The sequence below is a fragment of the Gallinula chloropus genome (assembly GCF_964237585.1).
Source record: "Gallinula chloropus genome assembly, chromosome: Z".
NCBI lineage: Eukaryota > Metazoa > Chordata > Aves > Gruiformes > Rallidae > Gallinula > Gallinula chloropus.
Window position 1 is genome coordinate 87,535,259 of NC_140089.1, and position 20,562 is coordinate 87,555,820.

Consider the following 20,562-nt stretch of genomic DNA (forward strand, 5'->3'; position numbering starts at 1 on the left):
GAGGAGAGGAGAGGGAGAGGAGAGGAGAAGATGAGAAAAGTGAAAAGAGAAAAAGAAAAATGTAAAAAAAGGGGGAAAAAATTAATTGAAACAGCTCAGACAGAGTCTCCTTCGCTCGCTCCTTCGATGCCAGTTTTACAAAGGACATTTGTTTATAAGGCTCAGCTGGGTTTTTCCTAAGAAGTTCCCTAAGCATTTCAGTTGCCATCTGTGCACCTTTGTTATTCGAGTGCATTAGCAGAACTTCCCCAGTTCAATCTAAATTGATAACTTTATCCAGTCTCCGCTTAATATCACCACAGAGCAGCTGCTCCCAGAGCCCTTTAATCTCCATTAGGGTGCTTTGGTTAAAATCCAAGCCTGCATCCATATGAAAGCATGACACAGGCAAGATGCTCTGCCTGGGCCGGGCTTTGCAGGCCAAGGGTGTCTGAGGCCATGGGGAGCTGGATATTTAATATTTTGCTTGAAATCCGGGCTGGCTGCAGGTCTCCCTGGAGACCTTGCGTTGCCTCTGGATGTGATCCTCTTCCCTTGGTGCGTTTCTGCGCCCCTGGTTTGATTTTTTCCCACCTGGGATTCATTTGGGGGGATGCTGAGGTGCTGGGATCGCCGTGGTGGGGTGAAGCAGAGCCGGTGTTTGCTCAAGGGAACACGCTCTCCGAAAGCCTTTCTCCCCATCACCCCAAGTGCTTCTCAAGGGGTGTATGTTACACCTTGTTTTGTCTGCAGGCAGTGAAACGTGGACGGTTAGGCTTGCCTTAAGTTGTGTCTGACTGAGAAATGGAGCCTAGATTATTTTTAAATCTCCTTATTTTTGTTCCTGCATCTTCCCAGGCATCGGTCCCAACTGGCAGCTGGGTAAAATGCTCGTCGGAGAAGTTGGTGTTCCCCCTCTCCCCCCAGATTTATTACAGGGAAGAGAAACTATTTCCTGGGACAACATTTGCACGTTAGGCAAAAAGAAGAGGTACTTTTCCTATTTCTTCCTTGGTAATTTTTCACCAAGCCCATGAAACAGGCGTGGAGCATCAAACTTCCTCAGCATCAGCGCCTCAGCCCTCTCTCCGAGCGCAGCACTGCTGGGACTGCAGCCAGGCATCGCTCCTCTCCGTGCTCCCTGCAGCACAGCTGGGTTTTCCTCTCTGCTCTGGCCCTGCCGATGACAACAGCAGTTTCATCATCGACCTCGAAGGACTCCAGCCCCTGTGCTTCCATCCACATTATGTTTTGGATGGGCTGTGCCCCACAGGCCTTAAATTTAGAAGAACTTAAGTTGATTGTGGCCACCCACTGCCACCGTCCTGCCCTGAGAAAGTCCATCCACACTGACCCATGGGGAAAGGAGAAGAAAGCAGCTCATGGGCTGCAGGACTCTGTCATCCAGACAAAGCCATGAGCGACCCAAATTCCCAGGTGTCTGTGTCCCCTGTGGCCACGGGGAGTGATGAAGGTGGAGCAGCCATCAGGCACCAGCCTCTTCTCTCAGGAGGGTGAGCTGGGATGCAATAAAACATCACCTTTTAGGGCCAAATGTTGCACATTTTGCCTGGGACTTATTTCTCCTGATTTTAGCTGTCTAAAAATTACTCCCCCCCACCAGACTCTCTTCTCCTCTGGCTAACACTTCATTACATCCCCTCCTGGCATGCATGTCACTGCATCCCTCTCAACATCTACTGTGGATGCAGAGAGCCCTGAAATGGCCACAGCACGTGCTGCAGATGTGGCTGTGCTTTCCTGCCTCCCCCACCTCATCGGTCATGGCTGGGCACAGCTGAAGCCACAGCAGAGGGCACAGGGGATGGGATCAGAGCGTTTTGGTCCGTGCTATAGAATGCCAGCATCCCTCCTGCCACCCTGCCTGGGAGGCAGGTCCCTGCCTTGGCATCTCCATCGGCACTGGTGTGTGTCTGTCCTCCCTTCATGGAGAAGGTCCTCTGTGTGCCTGAGACCTTCCATCAATGTAGGGGCTCAATGTTTGTCCATCTGCATCGGTGTTACTCATAGATTCACAGAATCACAGGAGGGTTTGGGCTGGAAGGGACCTTTAAGGACCATCTAGTCCAACCCCCTGCCATGGGTAGGGACATCTACAACCAGACCAGGCTGCTCAGAGCTCCATCCAACCTGAACTGGAATGATTCCAGGGATGGGGCATCTACCACCTTTCTGGGCACCCTGTGCCAGTGCCTCACCACCCTCAGCACAGAACATTTATTCCTTATCTCCAGCCTGAATCTCCCCTCCTCCAGTTTAAACCCATCACCCCTTGTCCCATCCCCTCTCAGCCCTTGTCACCAGCCCCTCTCCATCTTTCCTGGATCCCCTGCAGGGATGGGAAGGGGCTCGGATGTCTCCCCACAGCCTTCTCATCTCCAGGCTGAGCCAGCCCAGCTCTCCCAGCCTGTCTCCATAGCAGAGGTGCTCCAGCCCTCAGCATTTCCGTGGCCTCTCCTGGACTCGCTCCAACATCTCCATGTCTTTCCTGAACTGAATTACACCTCGTGTCAACTCGATGGCTCATTGTAGTTAACCAGGACCCAACACTGTGACGGGTGCAAGGGTCTGACATCACTCTCACCCTGGAGCAACGCAGCAGCCTGATGGAAGGGACCTTCCCCTGTCGCCTCCTCTACTGTTTTGTTGATTTTTATTAGGTTCTTTTTTTTTTTTCCCTTACAACTGACTTCCTGAGTGCATTACCCACAGCAAGAGACTCCCCCTGCCCCCCCCACCTCCCCATCCTCTCCCCACCACCCCACCCCGCGCCGAAACCGCACGTATTTCGGCGCCCAGCCCTGCGTCACAGCGCGCCGTGAGAAAGAGCAGGAGCCCGTCGCAAAGTGGGGAAGCCATCCATATGCTCCTGCAGGCTGGGCTCCAGGCATTAGTGTTATCAAATTACAGCTAGCAGGAGCAGATTGATGCTCGGCGTGCCCTGTGCCGCTGGAGGAATCACTGTGCCGGTCATTGCGGCGCGGAGAGCGATGCGGCGGGCAGCCCCCGGCTCCCCCAGGTGCCAGGGGCTGGGGCTGTTTGGGGAGGAAAGCGTGGATACGGCTGTGGGATCAGTTGGTGTGACCTGAGGGCTGCCAGAGAAGGATAATGAATATGGAGTGGGTTGTTGTCCCAGTGCAATTGGGGTTCTCCCCCTGCACGGGCAAATATAAAGGGAAAAATGTTCCGAAAACCATTTGGTGTCCCACTGCTGGCTTTTCAGCAAGGACTTAGTGCCACAGTTGCCAACATCCAGCATAGAATCACAGAGTCACAAGTCTGGAAAAGACCTTTAAGCTCATCGAGTCCAACCGTTCCTGTCCTGTGCTAAACCAGATCCCTGAGCACCTCATCTCCCCTCTGTTAAACACACCCAGGGGTGGGGACTCAGCCCCCTCTCTGGGCAGCCTGTTCCATCCCTGACAATTCTGCCAGGAAGAACTTTGCCCTCCCAGCTGAGCTGACCCTGCCCTGGGGCAGCTTGAGCCCATTGCCCCTTGTCCCATCTCCTGTCCCCTGGCTGAAGAGACCATCATCCACCTCTCTGCACCCTCCTGGCAGGGCAGGGGAGGTGGGGAGAAGGGCTCCCCTCAGCCTCCTCTTCTCCAGGCTCAACACCCCCAGCTCCCTCAGCTGCTCCTCACAGGATTTGCCCTCCAGCCCCTTCCCCAGCCTGGTTGCCCTTCTCTGGACTCGCTCCAGGACCTCAATGTCCTTCTGATGGTGAGGAGCCCAGAACTGGACCCAGCACCCAAGGTGCAGCATGAAGGTTGGAACACAGGGAACCAAAGCAGCTCAGTCCAGGTCCCCTTGCAGGATGCTGATGGAGAACCCTGTCTGTTGTCTCTCTGCTGGAATGCTGGAGGCTGGGCCTTGCAGGGCAGCAGCTACTGCAGAGGGAGTTCGAGGGACAGGCAGGCTTTCGGGCTCTGCCATGAGACATTCTGGGGCAACTCAAAAATGGGGCTTCCCAGCAAAAAAAGTGTCCCCAGCCAGCCTGGGCACCATGGTGGTGGGCTTTCCGTGCAGTGGGGCATGACATCCAATTGTTCAAATATAATGAGCGGACGTTCGCTTGGCTTGCGGTGAGCATTTGTCAGGCTTAAGGGCATTGCTCAAGGGGAGTGTTGACAACAAAAATAAGATTAATCAGCGTTTCTGTGGCATTATGCATTTTCAAGATGCCTTTCAGGCACTAACCAGACATTAGAGATGAGCTAATCTTTTGTTACAGCTCCTCTGCAGCCGTTAGATGGGATTAGGACTCAACTTGAATCATAGAATCATAGGATCACAGACTAGTCTGGGTTGGAAGGGACCCCAAGGATCACAGAGCTCCAACCCCCTGCCACAGGCAGGGCCACCAACCTCCAGGCCTGGAGCTACACAAGGTTGCCCAGGGCCCCAGACAATTCGGCCTTGAACACCCCCAGGGATGAGGCATACACCCCCTCTCTGTGCAGCCTGTTCCAGCCCCTCACCACTCTCTCTGCAAAGAACTTCCCCCTAAGATCTCATCTCTCCCCCTTCCCTCCTCCAGCTTCACTCCATCCCTCTTGTCCTGCCAGTCTCTGCCCTTTGAACAAGCTGATTCTCCTAACTGGGCTGGATATTGGGAAAAAAGATCAATTACAAATATTCAAGTGCCTGTAACGAATTTAAAAGGGCCAGTAGCATGGACCATGTGGTGTGAACAGTAACGAGCACTCACACTCTTCAGTTTGTAAGAACATCCTGGGTAATGCTGAGTCAACACAACTCAAATCTGGTCAAAGTGTTGTCAAGACTGGAATGTGAAGAGCCCAGTGACCAAAGGCAAATGCCTGCATCTCACCTGAGCATCATGTGGCCCCATGCACAACTTGGGACCTGTCTTTGAGGAAGGGTGGACTGTGGCCACTGCTGTCACAGTCCTGTGTCCCATCAGAAGGGAGTCCAGAGTCTGTGAGGCTCCTGGGCTGTTTGGGATCCATCCCTGAGGCCTTGGTTCACCATCTGCACAGCATGGATGAAAGCATTTCCACTGACCATGGGGATTCTGGAAAACGCTCATCCTCAAGGACTCTATACAGACCCTAGCTAACAAGTGATGAAGCCAGCTGCCACTGCTTTGGTGGAAGGTCATTTTTTGTTGTCTTTAGTGGGTTGTCATGTAATGATATTGGGTAGCTGAGGGGTCAGCAGGACCTGTGGTTGATCCTGGAGCGGGTGGCTGCAGGGTGGCCACTCTACAGGGCAGCTTTCCCATGAGATGGGTTCTGCCCATGGGAATTGCCTGGTTTCAGCCTCTCCCTGGACCATGTTGCAGCCTGGATGAACCCCAAGCATCCCACCCCAGCAGCCCTGGGAATGGTTCTCAGCAGCTTTGGGAAAAGCACTGTTTCCTTCGATGACTAATGGTTCAAGGAACCTTGCTTTTGGGTTCAGTGTTTTCAAAACAGGAGAAGTCAGAGACCATTAGTAACTTCCCCAAGCTGTAGGATGACTCTGCATTGCCACACAACTGACCGCAGAAGGGCTTTATAAGGCAGGAGCCGGCGTCGCTGAGGGTGAAGCAACCCCTCGCCCGGCGCGACACAGGACATCGGTGGCGATGCTTGGAGCTGACTCAGGGGATCTGGGTATGGAGTGTGGTCCCTCAACCACAGTCCTCTCCCTCCTCTGACCCTCCCCCCCTCCAGCATGTGAGGGTTGCTCCGGGAAGATGCCCCGGGAAGCAGAGCAGCTACTCCTGGTGACCTTGAGCACAGGCACTGACCCCAAGAAGAGCACGCACATGGCACGGGGCTCCTCAGCACCAGGGGGCTGCCCTACACCCTCAGACCCAGAGCAGACCTGGCTCAGGGGTTAGAGCATCACTTCCAAGCAGGGTAGGGTGACCAGCACGGTCCCCCCCACGAGCAGCTAGGTGCATCCCAGCACACACTGCAGGAAGATGCTGGTCCCCAGGTGCTGGCAGGGAGGTGGATGGAGGGCAGCAGCAGAGCCACACACTCAGTAACTCCCAGCCAGAGGGTTGCCAAGAGGAAATGCACTTCCCGTAAAGCAGGCACCGCTACCCATGGGTTTGCTGGAATTGCTTGAGTGGTAATTAGGCTCCCTTAATATTGACATATTTAAATAGTTCCCAAGCGTAATGAGAGTCCTGCCCCTCTCTCCCCTCCTCCCTTCCCCAAATCTCCACAGCAAGCTTTCACTTTGAACAAGGGGCTATCTGGAGGGGCGTGACTCGCCCATGTTTTGTTTGGTGTGTGGCACGTCCAGCTGTTTCTTGCCCACGTCCCATTTATTGCATGGCACATCCAGCTGTTTCTTGCCCACGTCCTGTTTGCTGTGTGGCACATCCAGATGTTTCACCCTCACACACAGAGTACTCGGATGTGCTGCCCTGCCCCGTGAAGGCACCGTGGGCGCCTGTCCTGCAGCAGGGAAGTACAGGATGTAAGGGAGGCAACATCTCTGCTGTGCTGCCTCATGTGGGAATCTGCAGACCCCAACCCCCAGCTCGTGCCTGGATCCTGATGGGGCAGAGTGCCGTGGCACTGACATCAGTCCCACAGCATTTGTCTGTCTTTTGTTATTTATCAGATGACAAATGTCATCATAAATATGATGCTCTGTCATCAGAGCACGCTCTGTCCCCAAGACGCTCTGTCCCAAGCCAAAACAGCCCGTTCCCTTCTTATGCTGTTTCATGCATGGGACATTCTCATGATTGCTGCAAAAGGAGTGTTTTGGGGGGTTTTTTGGTTGGGTTTTTTTTTCCCTAGAAAAAGATATCTGATGCCAAACATGTGGTAGGAATCTGGGTTACTTAATGCCCTGGTTCCCTCCGTATGTGGGATGTCCCATGCATTAATTTGTCTCAGTGGATGCAAATTCAGTATCTTTCCCCACCCCAAAATAAATTTCCTTTTCTTCTGTGCTGCATGTTGGTCCCTCTGAGCATCCATCCAGAGAAACATCCAGGCATGGCTTACACCAACCCCTGCTCTCCCCAGTCCCAGGAGTGGCCTTTGCAATCATCTCCCTGGGTTCTTCTTCTCCACACCCAGGATGGGATTTTTCTGTCATCACAAGTGCTGACCCCCCCCCCACTCCAAGAGGTGACCAACCCCTCTTTGGCTTGTTCTGCTCTGTGCCCAGGGTCATGGCACCCACACAGCCTGGGCTGGGCATCCCGTGCAGCAGCTCGGGGAGGGATGGTGGTGGTGGAAAGGAACCCATCACCCTTCCCACCAGGCAGGACAGAGACAGCCACCTTGTAGAGCATCTCCCCTTCTCCAAGAGGCTTCAGTCATGCAGCCATCAGTCCAAGGGCACCTTTCCCTTCAGCCAAGCATCGTGGTGGCCGGTTTGCCACCTTGCCCTGGGGCTAAAGGAAAGAAGAGTTCCTCAGCCTTGTTTGGTGGAAGCCAAAACAGGAAAAACTCTCAGGCAGGCCACACAGCACGGCAGCAAAGCTGGCCTGGGAAACCAGTGGCTTTCCTGGGAATCTCTGTAAAGGATGGAGGAGAGGCGGCTCTTCCTCCTGGGGCTCCAGCTGGGTTGCAGTTTCTAGCACAAAAGGGTGTGGGTGCGTATTTCGGAGGGACGAGGAAGCAAAGGGAGAGGCAGCAAAGTGCCAGGGAGGTACCAGAAAGGGAGCTGGGGAGGCGCAAGGCGAAGCGAGGAGGCGCGCGGGGTGCGCGGGAGCGGCCCCAGGCAGGCTCGGGCTTGGGCCCAAGGCTGCTGCAGCCTCCCCGGTCCTGGGGTGTTCAGGGAAACGGGACTTTACGTACTTTCCCCGATTAATGCACCGAATTGCATCAAAGAAATACCCGGCTGTCATCATCGGCCTATCCTCCCAGCGAAAACGATCTTGGCAAGGCCTCCAGCGGGCCCAGCGTCCCAGGCCAACAGCCAGCAAGATGTTCGGTACAAGTTTCTTCACCTCCCATGTCTTTCATCATCTCCCACACTCACCCCACCAACCTGCCATCCCCAACGTTACTGTCGAGGCAGGAGGCAGCTAGTGAGCAGGGAGACTCTTGAAACTTGCAAGGGCAGAGCTGCAAGGGCACCGCTGAGGACCCGGACCCCCATCCCGCTGTTCCAAGGCCCAGCCCTGCACCTGGCCTTCCCCTGGGAGCACAACACGCCAAACCCTCTGCTGAGGCTCTTAACTGAGGGGATTTGCTGAGAAACTTCTAGTCCTTGTGGTGCATCGTTGGGGGCGGTGAGGGCACTGCTAGGACTGCTTGGCCACATTGCCCAGCTTCTTCATAAGACCCACATCCCAAACCATGGAGAGCTGAGGGGAAAAAAAAACAACCCATCTCAGTCAAATGCTGCCAGCAGATCTCTGCAGGCCGTGATTTTGGATGTCTCAGATGTTTCAGGATGCTCTCCATCCTACCCTACCTACTTTTTTTGTGGAGTAAAGGTCTGCAAGGGCACCAACTGTTGCTGCCTTTGCCGACAGTGGGTGCAGACCAAGTAGGTGAAGGTAAAGGTTTCGCAGGACCAGGTCTTAAATTGTTTTGACCAGAACACGTCTGCCATCAAAGCTTATCAGAGCCAGTCCTGATCTGAAGTACCTACATTCAGAAAGCGTTTTTGGTCTCTGCTGGCTGTCGGGCAGCCCAAGGCCACGGGACAAGGCACAGGGTTTCAGATGCAGGTTGGAGGGAAGGCTCTGGGACACGATACCGAGGGCTGGGTGATAAGCTGCCCCGGCCAGCCCCAGTGTGAGGAGCTGGGAATGGGGTTTTGGGGGGGGACACAACTTCTTCCTTGTTCCTAACTTCAGCGGGAGCAGAGGGTTATACAACAGCGAGGCAGATGGAAATGTCACAACAGCGAGCTTGGCAGCTGCACAAACACAACTAATCTGCCCCGGTTTAGTGCTCGTAGCCACAACATAAACATACGCGCCACACAAGGTAATAGATGAGGTAAATCCCTCATCGGCAGCCTCATTACACGGGGCGTGCTGCCGCGCCGCCCGCGGCTCCCGCTCCCCAGCACCCTCCTGCCGCCCTCCCAAACCTCCAGCGTGGCGCCCAGCTCGGCTGGAGGGGATGAAACCAGCTTGGGAAGAGCTTGGCATCCCCCCCCCCGCCCCCCCGAAGTGTCTACCTGAGGTGAGGACTTGCCCATCACCTCTTTATAGATGTAGAGGACCACAGGGCACCCACACAGCCCCAAACAGAGTTGTGCCCCCACTGGTGTCCCTTCAGCAGGCGAGGTGGTGCTGTGAAAGGGACTCCTCTTACAGGTAGCAGTGAGATAACGAGTGGCAACGATGCAGCATCTCTGACATACAATATATATATATATATATGTATTCATCACATACACCCATGCTGCCTGTCAGGTCTGGGACCCTTCCCAGTGAATTTTTTTCCTAATTAGTAGAATTTTGGGTCAGGACCAGGGTTTCTAGTTTATTCTCCAGCACCGCTCCTAAACGGACTTGATGAACTATCAATCACACAGCTGCACAGAGGCAGTGACAAGAAGTGGGGGTTCTTGTTTAAAAATGGCAGTTTCTTCCTCAAATAGTCAAGAAGGACCCCCTGCCACCTGTCTCTACCCCTGTGGAGAAGTTGGTACCCTCAAATGTGGCATCAACTCATCCATCCCTGTGCTCTGGCCTCCTACCTTCAAATGTGGCATCAACTCAACTCATCCATCCCTGTGCTCTGACCTCCTACCTTCTTTTTTGATCTGGGGAGGCATGGGCCACACTCTGCCCACTTCTTCCCCAGTAAAGGGTCACTTTTCAGGAGGACATCACCTCTATCCTCCTGAGGCCGCCCCTTGGTCTCGTTGGCCGCAGGGTGCTGGACATGGGCCCCTTGGCTTTGCTGCTGATGGATGCTGGTGTGGCTCTGGTGAGGCTGAACATCCCTGTGTAGCACAGCTAATTAAAGGCAGAAACAGAAGCTTCCCCATGAGTGACAGAAGTGCTGCTGGCAAACACCTTCTGGGGCTGTGGTAGGGATGGACCTGCTGCAAATCCACTGCCCGGACAGACCAGCTGCTCCACCAGAACAGTTTCCAGCCCCAAACGGGACAGACTCAAAGGGCTGGGAGAACATTTGTCAAACATCTGTTAAGAACTGCTTTGGTCCTACAGTAATGGTTCTCTAGGATGTTCAAGTGGCCTCTGAAACTGCTAATGGGTCCTTGGAATCATAGGCTCACAGACTGCTTTAGGCAGGAAGGGACCTTCAAAGCCCATCTTGCCCCACCCTGCGGTGAGCAGGGACACCTTTAACTACAGCAGGTTGCTCAGAGCCCCATCAGGCCTGACCTTGAATGTCTCCAGGGATGGGGCCTCCACCACCTCTCTGGGCAGCCTCTGTCAGTGTCTCACCACCCTCAGAGTGAAGAACTTCTTCCTAATGTCCACCCAAACCTGCCCTACCTCTAGTTCAACACCATCACCCCTCGTCCTATTGCTCCATGCCCTTCAGGAAACCAAAGCAGGTTGAAAGAAGAAAGATGATGAAAGAAAGACCAGAGGCAATCCCATTTCATGTGACGTTGGTGACACTTGTGTTCCCCCAGGGCTGCTGGGGACATGGGTTTTATGAGCTTACTCCATGCCACCTTCACCAGGACCTGCCACTTTCCCGGTCCAAATGTTCTCTGCCAGGATGGAGAAGCCCAGCAAGGAGATAAAGGCAGCCCGAGGTTTATGACTATTGTTTAGGTCAATAATGTATTGATTATGTATTTTGTGGGCTAAAAGGTTGACCTTTTAAAGGGCAATTGGCGCCTGCAACATTTGATTTAGGAGAAAGAAAGGAATTTTAATTTAATTTTCACTTTGTACTTCACTTGGGAGGAACTTGCAGATGCTTTTTCTTGGGGGAGTGTGAATATTTTTTCCTTGGAGCCATCACAAAGAGGTAAAGAAACCTCATTTCAGGGTAAAAACGTCTCTGTTGTTTCACCTCACTGCTCAGCACTGCAGAGACATGCAGAAGGCACCAGGCACTAAGCAGAATGTTTACTCTGATGCTCAGCATGGTGGTTTAACCCCAACCACTAACTAAGGACACGCAGCCAAATAAATCAATTCACCATGGTTTGGAAGATCCAGCTTTGTCCCTGGATGGTTGGTTCAGCCAGCTGAGTATGAGCCAGCTGTGTGCCCAGGTGGCCAAGAAGGCTTGGATCAGGGACAGCGTGGCCAGCAGGACCAGGGAGGGGACCATCCCCCTGCACTCAGCACTGGTGAGGCTGAACCTCAAGTGCTGGGTTCAGGTTCAGGCCCCTCACTACAAGAAGGACATTGAGATGCTGGAGCGTGTCCAGAGAAGGGCTACAAAGCTGGGGAAGGGTTTAGAACCCAAGTCTGATGGGGAGCGATTGAGGGAGCTGGGATTGTTTAGTCTGGGGAAAAGGAGGCTGAGGGGAGAGTTCATCACTCTCTGCAGCTCCCTCAAAGGTGACTGTAGTGAGGTGGGGTGAGTCTCTTCTCCCTGGTAGCCAGTGACAGCACAAGGGGAAATGGTCTGGAGTTGTGTCAGGGGAAGTTTAGGTTGGACATCAGGAAAAATGTCTGTACTGAAAGGGCTGTCAGGTGCACAGGCTGCCCAGGGAGGGGCTTGAGTCACCATCCCTGGAGGGGTTTCAAAGAAGAGCAGATGTTGTACTTGGTGACATGTAGGTGACATACTAGTGTTGGACCTGGTAGGGCTGGATAGGTGGTTGGACTTGATGATCTTGGTTGGTCTTTTCCAAGTGAAACCATTCTGTGATTCCCCTCATCCTCTGGTTCAGTAGAGGCCACCAGCTCTGATGGGGCTGAGCACCCCAGGTCCCCTGTACCCCCAGCATCCGCCCTGGGTGGGAGCCCAGGTGGGGGTACAGCAGGCTGGGATGCAGGAGCTGCACTGGGAATGGGGATGGACCCTGCCAGTGGCTTCAGGGATGAAAATAGAAGCAGCAGCATGAGGACAGCTGTTCCTACTTTAAATTGCCAGTTTTTCATAAGCTGTTTAGCTCTTTGAAAATGATTTGTTTCAAAGGAGGAGGGGCTGGGACAGCATCATTGGGAACGTCACTGAGCTTGTCACTGCTCTGCAGCTCCTCAGACACTGAGAGTCCTCCAATTTCCACCCCTGTGCCATTGAATTTAGGGTTTTCAGCAGCACAAAGTGACTGTGAGGAAGACTGAAGCCTGCCATTTAGTTTGCCAAGACAGCTGGCAAGACCTTCACGTACAGCTGAACATTTCATCACGTCTGCCAAGTCATATTCATTTTTGGATTAATTTTAAGACAGTTTTTAAAGTGATGATGAAGGATTATGCCCTGTGCTTCAGCAGCATTAGAAAAAATAAAATAATAATAATAATAATAAAAGAATCTCTCCTTTAAAATACTCATCCAAACTGTCCCAGTTTGGCAGCTCAGTGGCGAGTTTGATTTATGATTTGGAGGGATTCACCAACAGTGACATTTTCTCATACTCATTTCATGTCATTTATCTGAGTACATGTGAGTGCTGGCACGACCCGTGGGTGGTAGGCAGTGACTTCAAATATTAAACAACGTGGCTACTTGAAGCAATTCATTTACATCAAGGCAGCACAGCCCTGGCATATGAAAAGCATCCTTCCAGCGACAGGATAGTGTCTCTGATTAAATGCTTATAAGCTCTTTGAGCTGTAATCTCAGCTGGAGCCTTGCAGCTTGGAATTAACTACTCCCAAAGTATTTACAACACAGTTACTCCAGAGTGGTCCCGGGTCCTCCCAGTGAAGGGAAGCCAAAACCTGTAGCCAGGGATCAGTGAAGGAGGGATGTGGCTCGTGTTGCTGCTTTTGAGACTCTGGCTCATGCAAAATTCCTCAAAACTTCCAGAATTACCTTAAATCATTGTGTCCACAGCCTGTAGCTCCTCCCTGCCCTTCTCCAAAGGAGTTGCACCCAAAGTCACAGGAGGAAGCACAGCTCTGGCCAGCTGAGGTTGTAAGAGTTGTCCTTTTGTCTTTAAAATATCAATATCTTCTGATTATGCTGTTATCAGTGTAATGAATGACGCTGGTGACATGTGCCCACCCCCCCCACACCCCATGAAGGACCATCCCAGGGAAGTGCTGCTGCATCCCAGTGATGCCAAGGCCTGGGGATGCCTGGGGACGTCCTGCCAATGTTGTGGGTTTTTGTTTTTCCTGAAAAAGTTAGAAAAAACCCTAAACAAGCTCCCTGCTTTCATCATCGTTCCCTGGAACCCCGGTACTATCCATGTGCTGCTGCCCCCAGAGCACTGCTGCCTGTCCTGACACCAGGAACGAATGGTGCCAGGACACCATGGGTGAATGAAGGATTCCTGGGGTTGAAAGCCAGCCTCCTAGCCAAGCCCAAAACAACTGCCAGCCCCGTGCAGAAGAAATAACCTTGTGAGACCCAGGACAGCCTGCCCCTCAGATTTTCACCTCAAGGGACATCTGCGCCTCACTGAGAGCTCACAGCCACCATGGCTTCTGCTAGAAGATGTCCAGAAGATGCTGCTTCATTATCCAGATGCTCAGGATGCCCTGAGACACTTTGCTGCCAAGGGCTTCTTGGCAGGAAACCCAACCGGCTGCGCCCAACCAGCTCCTTGTGGTCGAGATGGAGCTGTCTGCATGGATCCTGCACATGCATCTGGAGGTCATCTCTGGTGGAGCCAGGGAGAACATCCCTCCCATCTAACCAGCTGCCTGCAACTTGCCAGGGGATGGAGATTTTCCCTCCCCTTTGAGTGACATTTGACTGCCAACCACGTCAGGAGTTATTAGGTCTGTGTCAAGCTGCTGAATACAGCCTCAGGGATTGTCTCTTGCGTCATTAAAGGGAAAAGAGCCCTCTTGGAAACTTTTGGGTGCTGGTACGAGCACGATACAGAATTCAGCCTGATAGTGTTGCCTGGGAGAAACCTCAGAGACCAGAAAAAAAACCTTCTTGCAACTTCCAGCCCAAGTGAGAAGCTCCCTGCACTGAACAAGCTGTTGCAAGATTAGTGCCCCGGTCCGGATCTTTGCACCCCAATCTGGGCTTGGGGAGGAGAGGGGGGGGGGGAGAGAGACCACAACCATGAACAGGAATGTACTGAGTAAACATTTCCTTCCTCCCAGCCTGATACCTCTGCTGGGGCTGTTGCGTGTCGCTATCAGACACGCAGCTGTAGATGCTGCTGGCTGCGAGTCACTCCGCTGTGATAACAGATAACAATGACTAGAACGATGACAACCAGAAGAGCCTCCCCCCAAATTCACAACCAACCCAGCACAGAAGCACCTGTGACCCTGATTTTTATGGTGCTAAGGGGTAGCCAGTTTTAAAGCTGGCTGGGCAAGGTGGGTAGGGCCCGCAGACTGGGGAAGGGTTTACACTGGTCAGTGTGGCTCTATGGAAAACTCTTGGTCTTCAAGCCTGGGTTGCCACAGGCTGAGCCCTGGCAATGGGAAGGGAGCCTGGGGCTAATGATAAGGTGGCACTTGACCTTTTGCTGGCCCAATTTAGACCAGACGTGTGCAAGACCAAAACTAGCAGAAGGGGTTGTGTGAAAAGCTGTAGAGTTTCCAAAGAAGCGAAGTTTGGGGGGGTGGGGGTGGTGAGGGGTTGTTTGCTTCTTCCTTTCCTGTTTAACTGGTAGATCAACAATCTAGCAGGCACGTAGAAAACAGTTTGGGTTTGTTTTTGTTGGGTTTCTACCTCCCCCACCCCCCCCTTATAATTTGTTTAATGCTCTTCTGTTTCAGGCTGAGAAATGCCACAAGATCTGGAAGGGTTTTGGTCTGGACTCAACTTGTAGCTTCCAGCCCACCACCTTGTTCTCACAGTGAGATCTCAAGAGTGATCTCTCAATTAAGGTAGGACAACTTCCCCCTCATCAGGGGGACACGTGCAGCAGGCTTCATGTGCAGAACCTCTGCTTCACGAACCCCTCACACAGCACCTTGTGTTTCCTGCCTGTTCTCCCAAAAACTTCAGACCCAGAGGGGGCTCGTGGAAAGGATGCTCCTCTGAGTTTGGACTGAGCAGGCTTACCTTCTTTCCCAAAAACCTGGGGATTCCCTCTCTACTACTATTCTGCTACTCCGGCTGCCCAAGCAGATGGTGCCACAGTACCACTCTCAGAGCAACAATAAGGGTACTTCAGAGCTAAGGACCTGGTAGAATACCCAACCCCCCAAGCCAGGGAGACACCATCTGCCTCAATGGTGTGGCCAGAACAACGGGACGGAGCAACTGAGGGTGCAGCAACACATCACGTCTGGTCAGGTGCGAAGGTGACAGTCCTGCCCCTCCATGTGACTGTGTGTTCCCTGTGCCTCCTCCGGCTTTACCTGCTGTGACCACAGGAGTTACATTGGGAAGAGGTCTCCACTGGCTGGGATTCCCCATGAAATGTCTTAGGGATGCAGTTCCATGGTGGTTTGGGCAGGTTAGGGTGATGGTTGGGCCTGATGACCTGGAAGGTCCCTTCCAACCAAGACAATTCGAGGGTTCTGTGGCACTGCAACATGCCACATCCCTTCTGTCACCCAGCAGAGATTCAAACAGCCAGCTGCTTGATACAACAAATAAAACAACGTTATTTCCCTTGCATGTCATGGGGAAGGTTGTGAAACCTCACGTGGATCAGGTCTGCTGGCCCCATGTCACCATGTGGCAGCTGTCACATAAACCAAACACAACCACAGCCCGTAGGAACTGTTTAGTTTTTATTTTTCTTTATTAGGCATAATAAATCTTTCACACAAAGTAATGAAAAGGATCCTTAAGGTGATACTTTACAGATCTGAAGGAAAACAAGAGTATTTGTGACCAGGCCAGACTGCAGACTTCAGGCCACCGTCAGACCAGAGAGCTGACGGGGCTATCATGGATTTCAGCATCGATCTTGGTCTGGCTCAGCTACCTCAGCCTTGGATCGTGACTCCAGCTGTTCTGAAACAGCTGGGTCCTGGGACCATAGCTCGTTAATTAAACCTGTTCCTTCTGCACTTTGATTCAATCTCATCACAAGAGGAGGGCGAGAAGCAACTTACCGTGCGACTCCCGCACTGGTTCAGCAGCTTGGTTTGACCTATCCCCTCAGACTGCTGGTTTATGTGCCCTTCTCTTGATGAAAAAACCCTTTTAAATAAAGAAAATTCGGGTTCCCTCCAGCCTGACACCCCAGTGGATAAGCATCTGCCCTGGCTGTCCCCAGGTGCTCCACTTCTGCTGCAGGCAGCGGGGTGGAGGATGCTCACCTCAGGGCAGGTCCAAGTGCTCACCCAGGGTTAAGCCAGACAAAAACTCATCCCAGGAGCTTCAGCATCCAGAGTTTAAAAGTGCATCTCCAGACTGACCTTTCCAGAGGCTGGGCAGCTCTGCCGAGTCACAGATACTCTTTAGCCTTTTCATGAAGAGAGAATTAGAAATTGCTACAGTAACCAAGAAGAGTCATTATCCCCATTTGACGTCTGCTCAAAGACAATACAAAGCAGATCCAGAACACCACATCACCTGACGCGCAGCTCAGTTACGGTTCACTCATTGCTGTGTTCTCCTAAGGAAAGAAAAATAACCAAACCTGCATCTCCACACTTAATATTGCCTTTTCTTGAAAGCTTCTGCCATTTTGAAAGTCCTAAAAGCTCCCAGGCTGGGTATGTTGCTTGCAGCTATATGTAAGTAAAATTGGAAAGCTTTTTTTTGTCTCTTTTTTTTTTTTCCAAAAAAATTTTCTTTTTAAAGCCACCATTTCCATCCCTGTAGGATTGAAATGGACTTCCACTCCTAAACAAGCAGATGAAAAGGAAAGTACAATCCCAGTGCATCCTTCAGGGCTTGTTGGGTTTTTTTTTTAGAAAGGGTGTGAGAAATTCTACTTAAAAGCCACTCAAAGGACGGTCTGAAAGCAAATGCACCCGCTTCAGGTCGGTAATAGAATAGGCTGGAGCAGGCAGTGAGTACAGGGGGTTGCCATGTGTGTTCAGGAGTGAATTCCTCTGTATTTATGTTTTTGGCATGCCATGCACTGGTGACGGTCTCCACAGAGCCGCAGGTGGGAGTGGGAGAGTGTTTGCATGCATGTGCAACAGGCACCATTGGGAGCCTCCCCAGAGAAGAAAAGATCCTGGCTTTGGAAAACAAGGGTGCTCTTTCAAAACCAGGTCAAGCCTTTTCTTTTTGTTCTTCCAACTGCAGAAACAGGTACATCAGGAAAGGATGCCTAAAACAAGGTGTCGGGGGGAATAATAATAATAATAATAATAATGATAAAAAAGAGAAGTATTCTACATTCAGATAAATTTATACTTCTGCCATAAAACCTTTCATAGCAAAGGGGGGATTTTCAACCCAGAACTCTGCCAAGGATCCCCATGACACACTGTCACCATGACACACATTTTTACAGAACACTGCTCTATTTTACAATCTCATAACTATTTTCTTTGGAGATTCCTGCCCCTCCCTCCCCATTCAACATCCAGGAACAACTTTTGCAGAGAAGCCTGTAAGGAACCTGACTTGAAAGTCGGTGTTTCCAGCCCTCTGCAGAGCGCCTGCCAGTTCGGCAGCAGCGAAAAGGACTTGGACAAACATTTTGATATCTAAATCAAGTGTTTTGGCTCTGCCTGGGAGCTCATCTGATGAACACGCTGCTTGCTCGCTCACTCTGATGGCAGCGCAGGCACCACTCGAGCAGCTGCAGCCTTGCCAGCGCCACCAAAACGAAGGGCTGTGAGTGAAAGCAGGGGACTAGGGAAGGAACAACCCATGGCAGAATCCTACGGACCACAGAAAGCTTGACCCAAGGCAGCTGCCTCTCCTGAAAGAAAGGGAAACACAAACGCCGCTTCCAAATCACAGCCCGCCACCTCTTTCCTCATTTACCCCGCTGAGTTAAAAGAACAATCAGGTTTGTGGTTGGTAGTAACATCACACCCCATGTGTAAGGCCTCATTTTCATCAAACAAGCTCTAGGTTACAGGACTATAAACACAAGGCTGCCTACAAGCCATCAGTTCCTCACACCACAGTCCGCTGCCAGCGCGCCGCGCGGCAACCAGCTTCCGGAAGAGGGATGTTGGACTGTACACTAGCAGCAAGCTTCATTCTCCTTAAGCTTTGGGGTGGGGGGTGCACGCTGGAGTGGGGGGAGGGGGGGGTCACGTATCAACAACGCGGTGAGGAGTTTCATTTTTCTGTAAGAAGACGGGAGTTGAGTTGGCCTGGCCGGGGCATCTCCGTTCAGCCGGAGTCCATCGTGAAGAGCTGGATGTCGTGTGGGTTCCAGTACAGGGCCACGGCAGAGTTGTAGACCAAGGACCAGACGTAGGGGATGAAAAACTCCTCAGGCTGCTCCTCCTCCACGTACTTGAACTTCAGCTCGGGGAACTTCTGCAATGACAAAGCAGAGCCGGCTGAGGGAAGGCTGAGGGAAGGCTTGTGTGAGGCCAACACGTGTCCCCCCTCCTGAAAACACTGAAGGTCTGGTGAGAAAAGTAATGGGAGGAACCCAACCATTAGACCCCAAGGAAAATATTTACAGGATAAAGAGTAGGTTCATAATCTCCTCTTTGAACTGAGTGCTACATCAGCGGGTCGTGCTCAGCCCTTTCAGCACCGGTCACACTCGATTTGCCTGTTAACAAAGACTCAGTGAGTGCATCACAACCCCGACACAAAGGTCTTAAGGGAAAGTGTTGCAAACGCCTCCTCGCTCCTGCCCACACAGACTGCTTCATCCCAGCCTTCCCTAAAAAGCCCTCTGCTAGCACTTGCCCTCAGCTCCTTAGCAGGAGAATCCTTTGGAAAGGGTAAGAGGTGTTTTCAGGAGCCCAGTGGCTTTGCAAACTGTGTCTTCCCCTCTAATGCTCAAACAAATCGGGCATGCACAAGTTTTGGGGAGGAAAATGCTCTTCACACAGGAAGTAGGGTGGGAAGCGTGGCTGGGGTCCGTGGGTGGGCTCCCAGAGCCCACTTCCACTTCTGCCACAGGTTCCTCTGTAGTTTTGGCTTGGTCATGACCTCTGTGCCTTGACTCTCCCAGTGTGGGTGAGCACGCAGAACGACTCTACCCACATATCGCTGTGGCAACTGAAGTGCAGAACCCGGCAAGCTCCTCAGGCATCCATCCCACCTCAGCTTTGGAGGCTGCAGCCCCAAGACCTGAGCACGCAGACCCTGCTGCAGATACCTCCCACCCCTCCTGGAAACTTCAGGCTAGGCAATACTGTTCCCACAAGAGCCCTGTTTGTCAATACCAGCAAAACGCTTCCAGAAAAAGATGGGAAGGACCTGGGGGTGCTGGTGGGTGACAGGGTGGTCATGAGCCAGCAGTGTGCCCTGGGGGCTGAGAGAGCCAGTGGGATCCTGGGGTGTATCAGGAGGAGTGTGGCGAGCAGGTCAAAGGAGGGGATCCTCCCCCTCTGCTCTGCCCTGATCAGACCCCATCTGGAGTGTTGTGGCCAGTTCTGGGCTCCCTGGGATCAACCAGCCAGGGATCTCCTGGAAAGAGTCCAGTGGAGGCTACAAAGATGCTGAAGGTCCTGGAGCATCTCCCCTGTGAGGAAAGGCTGAGGGACCTGGGGCTGTTCAGCCTGGAGAAAAGAAGCCTGAGAGGGGATCTGATCACTGGGTATCAATAGCTGAAGGGTGGGACACAGGGGGACATGGGCAGCCTCTTCTCAGTGTCTGTGGGGACAGGAGAAGGGGCGATGGCTGCAAGTTGCAGCACAGGGAGTTCCACAGCAATGTGGGGAAGAACTTCTTCCCAGTGAGGGTGAGGGAGCCCTGGGACAGGCTGCCCAGGGGGTGTGGAGTCTCCTTCTCTGGAGAGATTCCAGCCCCGTCTGGACACCGACCTGTGTGACCTGTCCTAGGGACCCTGCTTTGGCAGGGGGTGGGACCCCATGATCTCTGGAGGCCCCTTCCCACCCCTACAGCTCTGTGGTTCTGTGGTTCTGTGAATTAACACACATGGGATGTGCCAGGCCAGCCTGGCGTACCCGGATGGGCACGCTGCATCCTCAGGTTCTTCCCTTTCTCCCTCCCAGGAGCAGCGTGTGCACTGCAACCCCACTGGGTGTGTACGCCTGTGTTTTGGGGAAGGGCTGAGCCTGCTTTCCTACCCTGCTCTTCAATGATTTTATCTGCTTCTAGATGTTGCCCGTGTCAAGAGCTTGGCAGAGCCTCAGATAAAAGCCGCATTACACCGATCACCGGGGTAAGATAAAACATGACCCATTTTATTATTTATAAGGCTGTGGCTACGACTAAGAATAAACTCTGTGGTGTGACATGATCAGAACAAGCACAGCCATGGCTAAGAAGCCTCCCTGCCCATTAATAATGAAGGGACACCCTCTTGTCTTCCTTGAGCTTGGCGTCCTGTTCCCTTGCGCGCCGGTACAAGACCCTTCTGGCTGGAACAGTGAAGAGCCACTTCTTGGCCACGTGGCCTTCAGGGTCATTCAGCTTTTACCTATCCACTTTATTTGGATCCTCAGGAGTCAGAAAAGATGGAAGCTACTCCAGTCTTGCCTTGTGTGGCTGCCATTGCTGGAGCAGTTCGGTG

At 52.5% G+C, this 20,562-nt stretch overlaps 1 protein-coding gene across 1 annotated transcript in view; it reads right to left on the reverse strand.

Moving 5' to 3' along the window:
* Positions 1-15,699: 15,699 nt before the first annotated feature.
* The window catches only part of DYM (dymeclin), a 246,520-nt gene continuing 241,657 nt past the window's right edge, over positions 15,700-20,562 (reverse strand). The window contains exon 17 of the mRNA XM_084278113.1: positions 15,700-18,383. Within this exon, the coding sequence (XP_084134239.1) occupies positions 18,234-18,383 (150 nt within the window). The 3' untranslated portion in view covers positions 15,700-18,233. The remainder of the gene's footprint in view (positions 18,384-20,562) is intronic.